Genomic DNA, 10709 nt, shown 5'->3' on the forward strand with positions numbered 1-10709 from the left:
CTTTCTCTTTAATACTTTCAATTTCATACTGAAACTATTAAAGTGAGACTATACTCTCACATATATACAAGCATACTATAAGACCCAAGTTAAAAACATTCCCAACAATTCAACTTCTCTGGTTGACATAACACACCAACCCCCAATAGGGACCTTCATTCCCACATTTTAGAGCTCTATGAGCTCCATTTTTCAGGAGCAAAATCCTTTTTACAGGTTCCAGAAAACTGAAATTTTGGAATATGCGCATAAAGATCAATAGTATGGGATACATGTCTCATGATTAGAATTTTTTAGGGTGTGTAAAGAGGGAAAGAACCCTCATGTACAATTTTCATGAAATTCGAATCATATGTATTCCAGTTCCTTACAGAAAATATAACAGAAAAGTCTCATTCTTCAATTGCATGTAACACGGGCAACGCCGGGTATCTCTGCTAGTTTATATATATGAAACACTGTTAACCAACATATTTACTTTATAAACATCTAAACAATAAGCAAAGGACTCTAACTAAATATGGCCTTAACAATGAGGTGGCATTAATGGTGAAGTTATATATATATATATATATATATAATTGTGTCTTGGGAGATATTAATAACATTCACACTGGTTCAATTCTTCTTTATTATTAGTAAGTTGGCTGAATATCTATCCAACTAACTAACTTGCAAACCAAATACAGAAACGAATTATATAATGTATGAGGTAGGAGGCTCTAAAAGGGGTCTCAGGGAGTAGCATCCCTGCTTTCCCGAGCTAGTTTTCCACCATATTTCTTAAAAATCATGGTAGAGGCCTTGGTCTTGGAACCACTCGTATCTAGAAACTGAGGTTGGGTGTAAACAAGGGCATGCTCCACATAGAAAATCCAGCTCTTAAAAAGCCTCATGATAATAGCAAAGGAGAATGGACACCAACCAGTCCAAAGGTTGGGGTGGGCTGCACCTGCCTACCTGTAAAAGGAAGGTGCAAACCCTCATCCTGGGTTGCAAGCATGATTTTGCTTATGATGGAAGTTGGAATGTGGGCAGTCTGTGTGGAAGGGGAGCTGAGATGTGTGAGGAATTGAGAAAGAGGAGGGTGGATGTGTGCTGTGTGCAGGAGGTTGGAGGGGCCAGTATGCAAGATTTGTGGGGGTCAAGGGAAGAAGCTACAAATTGTGATGGTTGGGAAATGGCAAGGGGACTGGAGGTGTGGGAGTTTTGGTGATGGAAGAAATCTGTGAGAAGGTGGTGGAGGCCAGGAGAAAGAGTGACAGAGTGATGACAGTAGTGTTAGCATTTGAGGAAGAAGTGGTGAGGGTGATTTGTGGGTATGGTTCGCAAAGTGGAAGATGTATCGCGGAGAAAGAGCAGTTCTTTGATGAAATGGTGAATGAGTGGGACTTACAAAGGTAGATGAATTGGTTTTGGGCATGGGTGATTTTAATGGTCATGTTGGGAAATGAATCCAGGGCTTTGAGGGTGTGCATAGGGGAAATGGAATTGGGGAGAGAAATTTGGAAGGAAGGATGCTGTTGGAGTTTTGTGATGAGAAAGAGTTGTGTGTGGCGGATATGTGGTTTAGGAAAACAGAGAAAAGGAAGGTGACTTTCAGTGCAGGAAGGAATGAGAGAGATTGATTTCGTATTGGTTGGCAGGGAAAATAGAAAATATCTGAGAAATATGAAGACAATACCAGGGGAGTTGCAGCACAGGCTGTTGGTTGCTAACTTGGATAAGAGGAAAGTTTAAAAGGGCGTGAGAAAGGGAATGGTTGAGAGGAGAAAGGTGTGGAAACTGAAGGAAGAAGAAACAAGAGCAAGTTAAGGAGTTGGTAAGCATTGATGCACCGGATTTATGAAAGTCTTTTAAAGAAGGGGTGCTAAAGACATGTGACGAAGTGTGTGGAAGGATGAAAGGTAGCAGAGATCGAGGAGATATGTGGTGGTGGATTGAGGAGGTGAGGGATGCGATGGTGAGGAAAAGGAGGCGCATAAAGCTTTATGTAATAATAGGACTGAGCAAATGAAAGCCAGGTATAATAACATGAAGAATCATGCAAAGAGGGTGGTTGCGAGATCTATGAGGAAGGAGGCTGAGGAGAGGTTGAGCGGGGTGGATGAGAACCCAGATAGAGTGTTTAGGTTTATTAAATCAATGAAAAAAGATGGAAGAGTTGTTGAGGGAAGAAGATGCATGAGAGGGTTGAATTTTAGTGAGAAGGCCAAGGGAAGAGTTTGGAAGGAGCATATGGGGGTGGGGGGATTATGCACGAGGAGAATGAATAGGATCAGAGGGTGGAAGTTGTTGTAGTGAAGGGGCCAGAGGGTTAGTTGGGAAGAAGTAGCAGAGGCAATGTAGGAAATGAAAACGGGAAAGGCAGCTGGTCCAGCAGAAGTAAGTGTGGAAATGATAACTGCAAGTAGAGAGATAGGGATTGTTGTGATGATGGAGCTCTACCAGGGTGTGTGGGATGGAAGAGAAATGCAAGATGATTGGGCAGTAAGTGTGGTGGTATCGATCTTCAGGGGGAAGGGGCATGTGATAAGTTGTGGGGCATATAGAGGAGTGAAGTTATTGGAGCATGCAATGAAGATAATGGAAAGGGTGTTGGAGAGGAGAATTCAGAAAGTGGTGGATGTGGATGAGATGTAATTTGGTTTTATGCCAGGAATGGGGACAATAGATGCAGTGTTCATTGCAAGGAGATTGCAGGAGGAATACCGAGATAAGGGGAAAGAGTTGTACATGTGCTTCATTGATCTGGAGAAAGCATTTGATAGGGTTCCAAGGAAGGTGATTGAGTAGGCATTGAGGAAGAGAGGTGTACTAGAGGTAATAGTGAGAGCAGTGATGAGTTTGTATGAGGGGTTAAAGATGAGCGAGAATTGGATCAGAGCTGTTGGAGGAGTTTGTGGTGAAAGTTGGTGTGCATCAGGGATCTGTGTTGTCACCATTGTTGTTTACAATAGTGGTTGATGTAACAGAGTGCAAGAGAAGGATTGATAATGGAGATACTGTATGCGGATGATCTTGTTCTGATGAGTGAGACGATGGAAGTATTGAAGGAGAAGTTTTGGAAATGGAAGGAAGCATTTGAAAGCAAGGTACTCCTTGAGGAGACAAAGGTGATGGTGAGCGGGATGGAAGGACAAGTGTTAGTGAGTAAGGTGGATCCATGTGGTGTATGTGGGAGGAGGGTAATGGCAAATGCAGTGTTGCATATGAGATGTGAGAAATGGATTCATGGTAGATGTATAAAAATGAAGAAAGTGAACCTACAACTTGCAAGAGAGTTTATTTTTGAAAGATGTGAGAAAGGAGCTGACGAAGTCAGTGGAAACACTATGTGACGAGGTGGAGACGGTGAGAGGGTTTGTTATTTGGGAGAAAGGGTGGATGTAAGTGGTGGATGTGAAGCAGCTGTGACAGCAAGAGCGAGACTTGGCTGGGTGAAGTTCAGGGAATGTAGAGTGTCATTACATGGGAAAAAGTTCTCATTGAAGATGAACGGAAAGGTCTATAGAAGTTGTGTGAGAGCTGCAATGCTGTATGGGAGAGAGACATGGTGTCTGAGGGAGAGAGAGATGGAAATTTTCAGAAGGACTGAGAGAGCAATGGTAAGAGAAATGTGTGGCATGAGGCTGTTTGATAAGAAGAGGACTGAGGACTTGATGGGGATGCTGGGGTTGGAGGAATCAGTAGCACGGCTGGCAAAGTCGAATGGAGTGTGGTGGTATGGGCATGTGTTGAGGAGGGATGAGGAACATGTTCTGAAGAGAATCCTAGAGTTTGAGGTGAATGGACAGTGAAAGCGAGGTAGACTGAGGGAAATGTGCAGGGGACAGGTGGAGGAGGAGATTGGGACGGTTGGCTTGAGAAGGGAGGATGCCCAAAACAGGGCAAGATGGTGAGATGGTGTGAGAGCAGTTGCTATGGCATTGAGGTAGATCTGGCCACCCCCGTTAATGGGGACAAACCCCGGATTTAAAATGATGGATGATGTATGTATGTATGTATGTATATGTATATATTGGAAAAAGGAGAACAAAGAATTTGAACATTCAGACATTATGCTTGCTTACAGTTGGTTTATTCATAATAATTGTCTGACATGTGTTTCGATCATATTAATTGCATATTGTTGCATATTTATATGCAACGATTAATGCATTATTAGTATGATCTCTTCAGGGTGAATAACTATTGCAACGTTTGGAGATGAATTATAGGCCTTGTGTCTATAATAAGAAAGATTGTTTGGAGATGAATTTTCTCTATTGCTTGTTTGAATTAGGCTTGGCAGTGGTAGTAGTAATCCATGTTCTTCATTGATGAGCTATTATTCATAGCCGAATACTTGGATAAAAACTCAGCAGCATCAACAGTATTTTGAGTTCAAGCTATATTTTGAGTTCAAATTCTGCCGATGTCAATTTTGTCTTTCATCCTTTCGAGGTCAATAAATTAAGTACCAGATGAGTGCTAGGGTCGATGTAATCAACTATCCCCCTCCCCCAAATTTTAGGACCACCACCACCACCATCATTACCATCACCACCACCACCACTGGGTCTTCTCAACAGTATCTGCATTAGCAATCACTCTCTTGCACTTTCTGTTACATCAACCACTATTGTAAACAACAATGGTGACAACACAGATCCCTGATGCACACCAACTTTCACCACAAACTCCTCCAACAGCTCTGATCCAATTTTCGCTCATCTTTATCCCCTCATACAAACTGTGTGGTGTGTGTGTGTTTGTGTGTGTGTGTGTGTGTATGCTTGTGTGTCATTGTTCTTATATATATATATATATATATATATATATATATTATATATTTTTTTTACTGGGCTGGTTATGCAACACTGGTATAGGGTATGGTTGTGATCTCACTTTACTTGCCGGGTCTTCTCAATCACAGCATATCTCCAGAGGTCTCAGTGTCTTGTCATTGCCTCTGTTAGGCCCAACGTTCGAAGGTTGTGCTTCACCACTTCATCCCATGTCTTCTTGGGTCTCCCTCTTCCATAGGTTCCTTCCACTGTTAGGGAGTGACACTTCACACAGCTCTCCTCATCCGTATGCAGCGCATGACCATACCAGCGCAGTCGTCTCTCTTGCACACCACATCTGATGCTTCCTATGTCCAACATTTCCCTCAGGGCACTTACACTCTGTTGTGTGTGCACACTGACATTACACACCCAGCGGATCATACTAGCTTCATTTCTTTCAAGCCTACGTATGTCCTCAATGGTCATAGCCCATGTTTCACTGCCATGTAGCATGGCAGTACGCACACATTCATCATACAGTCTACCTTTCACTCTGAGTGAGAGGCCCTTTGTCCCCAGCAGAGGTAGGCTCCCATGCTGGTGGCAAGCAATAAGCACCATTTATGCACAGGTCGTTGCCAGTGCTGCCTGACTGGCTCTCTGTGCCAGTGGCATGTAAAAAGTACCATCCGAACATGGTCAATGCCAGCCTCATTTATTAATTTTACCTTTTTGGTTTTAATTGCTAACAGGCCACCTATATTATAATGTATTTAATATATCTTAAGATATGTTATTATAATATCTTATTGTATTTTATATGTGTGTTATTTCTTTACTACCCACAAGGGGCTACACACAGAGGGGACAAACAAGGACAGACAAATGGATTAAGTCGATTATACCGACCCCAGTGCGTAACTGGTACTTATTTAATCGACCCCGAAAGGATGAAAGGCAAAGTTGACCTCGGTGGAATTTGAACTCAGAACGTAGCGGCAGACGAAATACCGCTAAGCATTTCGCCCGGCCTGCTAACATTTCTGCCAGCTCGCTGCCCTGTATTTTATATGTGTGTGTGTGTGTGTGTACCGTTGTCTTGAAATCATGCAGTGTTTGTGAATGAGCATCTTCATGCAAGCAATATTATTCATTTCCAGTTATCCATGAAAGAGTTGTTTGGTCATGGTGACATGTTACCTTGCTTGGAAACAGGTAGAGCATTTGGCTTTAGAAAGTCTGCCTCAACAAATTCCGTCTGACCTGTGCAAGCATGGAAAAGTGGACATTAAGAGAATGATGATGAAATGATGCACAGTTACAGTAACAATGATTTGTTGCAATGTTGAAATATATCATAAGCAACAAGACTTAACTAAAACACTTAAAGCCACCAAAATTTCTTAGTTACACAATCTTTCCTGGCTTCCACAACATATGAAATTGCATTTCAAAGACAATCCTCTTTTTCAGAGTCAGAAAATATTTCAGCACCAACCTTCCTTCTCATCTACAAAATTGTCACAATGGACTACTAGTCTCATATCAAAAGAAGGCATTTCGACTTATTAGCAAAGACATTTTTACCAGCACACCACAACTCTGTCTTTTCTATCATTACCACAGTGGCATTGTTTTGATGGCATGCATTGCTCTTTCACTCAATAATAATAATAATAATAATAATAATAATAATAATAATAATAATAATGATTTAATTTGCCACCAGTGCAATGGATGAAGGGGACAATAAAAAGACAGATATAAAGTGTGAGAGTTTACATAGAATGAGATGATATATAAAAAAAAAAGAAAATATACATAAAGGAAATGAACATAGTATACAAAGGGGTACCCTAAAAAAAAACGGAATTTTGCAATATTATTTTATTCACTTAGTTGTACATGTTTACCTTTTTTTCACCTTCAGAGTATTGTCCATGCATTGCTCTGGATGCATTTTCCACTGTTTGAAACAGTCCTGGAACTCTTGCGGTGTGACGCCTTTTAACACCACTGTTGTTTTTTCTTCACCTCTTCTATATCTGCATTGGATGTTTGCATTGACTTGGTTGCTGCTTTGTTTCTGGGTCGTAGTCATAGCTCCAGCTTTTGTCACCAGTGATGACCTTCGGAAAAAGGTTCAGCTCTACTTTCGACTGTTTTTTCAGTTCACAACACACATTCACTCATGACTGCTTTTGATCTTCTGTGAGTGAGTGAGGCACAAATTTTACTGTAGATCTTTTCATTTGCAATTCCTCAATCAAAATTAATTGGCAGGAGCTCCAGGATACACCAGTCATATCAACAAGTTTGTCCATTGTTTGGTGATGGTCCTCCAATATCAGTTCATGAATTTTTTTGATGTTTTCATTCATTTGGGAGGTTAACAGTTGCTCTGAATGAGGTTGGTCTTCAAGTGACAAATGAATATTTCTAAAGCACGAAAACCACTTGGTAACTTGTGTTTTGCTCATGGCAGTGTCCTTGGAAGCTGTTTGAAGCATGACAACTGTTTTGGCCATCGTTTTCTCCAGCAGAAAACAGAATTTCACAGAAGCATGCTATTCCTTCATTTCAGCCATTGCAAAAATCAACAAACAGTGAAGAAGCTCTGCAAAACAAAGACACACCATGTGGCAGTACGACTTCATTTGCTGGCAGTGGTTGGCAGACTGATGTCTGAGGGTTGCATCAAGTGGCTTCTAGTGGCTGTAGCCCCAACTACAAGGGGCTTGACCCACAGAAAATATTTCCAGTTACTTTTGGGTACCTCTTCGTCTAACAGTTAAGAAAAAAAGTGATAGTGATGTGGTCCTTTTGATACAGGAGTACTTCTATAGACAATTGGGGAACCCTACCATCCAAGATCTCACTGAACACCAAGGGCAAGTGTTCTCAAGTTCCATTTCTATGACTCACAGGTCTAAACTTCAAGTGGTGCCATCCACTCTTGCCGGTTTTGCAACCTTCACCTACCCATCAACAAATTCACTTGAGGATAACATCTCCCTCTTTACATTCACTTTCCTTTACAAGTAAAACTTGAAAATGTTGATGTGGGATCTACCAAAGAGGAAAGTCTCTGTTCTCAAGTCTTTTGGTCTTGTCCACCAGGCAAAGGAAAACTGCCTTACATTTCCCAATTAGAGGAGGCCACTGGGGAAATCATTACTAAGGACTCAGCTGATAGATGGAACCATACCACACGTGACAGCAGCTGTTCAATATAACCCCATAAGTTAGCAATTCTTGGACATTGAACAAGTACATGCAGAATGGTTTTGTCATTCTGCACGCATCTTGGACAAGTCTGTCTGACAGCACATCTGTATCTATAAAGTTAATCTTGAACCAGAAGTGTCCCTTGGTAGCACTGCCAGGTCAAAGACGTCTGAAAATTATCCATGCAGAAAGTCTTTCAGAACAGACTAGCCAGTTTGTTTTCATCAATGTCCAGAGTTTCTCTGAGGATGTCATCACACTTCTCCACCACTAATCCTGTATATATTGGAAGAGCGGAACATCCAATCGCATTGCCTTACTCGTAGAGGGCTGTGAGGACCTGATGACACTCTAAGTGCCAGTGCCCAGTCTTGGTTTTTCCTTCACCCAGGTTTGCAGCTCATCAAGGAGATGAGTTTCAGAAAGATTTGTCTCATGAATGGAGTCCACACACATTCATCATCATAGAATTATTGCAGGTGGCGTAACCTCAGCCCATGTATGTACATCAGCAGCCATGGTATGCCTAAGCTGCCTTATAGAGGGTGCTGGCAGCAGACTGACCGCCTGACCATTGAAATGTGTCCTTTCCACAAGAAAATAAACAACAAACATTCCAACTGATCAAGTGGTGTCCAGAGGCAAGGCACAACAGTTAGGCAATAAATAATAATGGAGGCAATGTAACCATTTGTCACCTCTGCCTGACCTTTCATGGGCAGTTTCCTCTCTGGCAATTTCTGTGTAAGACTGGCCACCCTGTTCATCACCTGATCCCAGTTCTTATCCACCTGAATGAACAGGGCCTTAATAGGTTGAGAAGGCTGGAAGTTCTCTTGTGGCTTGCAGAGCTTCAAGTTTCTGTGACTTCACAGTATGGCAACTTTAATCATAACAATAATAATGACTTCACTGTTTTCATTCAGTTATAAATATTTTCAGATTATGTCTGCTGTGCAAGAGGAAGGAGTGTCACTTACCACTGTATTAACCACACATCATCATTGGTAAGTACCATATTTTATTTTTCCCTATAAATTCTTGAGATTAACATGTGAACAAGCAAGCCATATTTAAACTTCACATGCTACATATTATATCTTAAATCTTTAAAAATTTGAATAGAACTTATTATTTTTTAGCGAAGAATTAACATTTAAAAGTGATACTGTTGATATTATTGTTTTAGTAAGGAACTACCAAACATTTTATTTTCCTATATCTAGTCAATGTTTACAAAAGAGGATTTATGTTCTGCTCAGCAATTTAACCAAACACTCAACAAATGCATATCCTGGGAGATGCAAAGTGTATTGTTTTGTGTTTTTTGTAGTGTATTTGTTGGAGAGAGAGAGAGAGAGAGAGAGAGAGAGAGAGAGAGAGAGGGGGGGGGAGATTGGTTGATTGATTGATTGATTGATTGATTGTTTGGAGTCTTGGACAGGGCTGGAATAATTTATGAAAGATCTAATATATTATTTGTATCCTATTGTTGTTTTGTTCAGTTGATCAAAAGCAGTATTTAGAAGTGTTTTAAGTATGTTTATACACTGTTTTGCTTTCCTTGCTATTTTCTATGTGTACTATGTCTGTAACTCTTAGTATGTAGAGTTGTCTGTAATTTGTAGTATTTTTATATTTTGTGTGTTAGTTGTAATTGATGTTTTCTGATAATTCTTAAAGTAAATATTATTGCAGCAAACTTCAGCCTTCACAGTCCATGCCACTAAATGCATAATCAAACATATATTTACAACACTCAAGCACTCAGCTACAACAGTATCCTAAGAACCCTTTCTTGCCCACTCAATTCAGATAAACATGGAAAACACAAAAAAAATATTCATACATACAAATGAATAGCAGCACAATCAAGTGTCAGTAGCCACAGACACTGTGCCGGGATTTTCACCACCAATAGCAGGTGCAGAAGAACAGCAGCTGTTGTGATCAGAGTGACATCACCAAGGCTTCACTGTAACAACCATCAGAATCTACAGGCATGAAGAAATAGGCTGGGTAGTTGAGAGAGTACATGTGCAGACTCATTACTACTATCACCACCACATAGACACTGTACCTCATGTTACTTTTGCATTTTAGAATATCCTCAGCTTGATAAAATATGGCATATCTGGAGTTATCAGTGTGGATTGAAGTTATTTGACCAATTATCTACATACCATAGGTTTGGTCAATCAGGATTCAAGACTATTCTGAGCTACACAACAACACTTCTACTTCTTTTTGTTTTTTTATCAAAAGTAAAAACAGAATATCAGTTATTCTTTTACCATCTTTAGGGACCATGCTGGTGGTAATGAGGGGCTTGTAAAATTAGCTCCTGGCATTGATGTTTTTGGTGGTGATGATCGAATTCCTGCATTGACACATCACGTTTCCCATGGTGATGAATTTAAGGTGAGTTACATTTTATTCAAACTTGCCTAATTAAATCTAAATTTCTCTTGATATATAAGTGGGCATACTAATTAGATTTAAGTATTCACAGTTCACATACCATTATCATTATTGCACTATTTCTGGTGAAACTCTTAACTTTCAGTAATCTAGTTTGACAAACAGCGAATGAGTATCATGAGGAAGTAGTAATGCATGAATATTTTCTGTCTGTCTGTCTGTCTGTCTGTCTGTCTGTCTGTCTGTCTGTCTGTCTGTCTGTCTGTCTGTCTGTCTGTCTGTCTGTCT

The 10709-nt window shown here is 40.5% G+C and overlaps 1 protein-coding gene across 2 annotated transcripts in view; it reads left to right on the forward strand.

The window, feature by feature from the left end:
* The window catches only part of LOC106878959 (hydroxyacylglutathione hydrolase, mitochondrial), a 74108-nt gene that overhangs the window by 32875 nt on the left and 30524 nt on the right, over window positions 1-10709 (forward strand). For both annotated transcript variants that reach the window (XM_052970536.1, XM_052970535.1), the window contains exons 3-4: window positions 8943-9007; window positions 10304-10421. In XM_052970536.1, coding sequence (XP_052826496.1) covers window positions 8943-9007; window positions 10304-10421 — 183 coding nt within the window. The remainder of the gene's footprint in view (window positions 1-8942; window positions 9008-10303; window positions 10422-10709) is intronic.

This window comes from Octopus bimaculoides, chromosome 9 (assembly GCF_001194135.2).
Source record: "Octopus bimaculoides isolate UCB-OBI-ISO-001 chromosome 9, ASM119413v2, whole genome shotgun sequence".
Taxonomy (NCBI): Eukaryota; Metazoa; Mollusca; class Cephalopoda; order Octopoda; family Octopodidae; genus Octopus; species Octopus bimaculoides.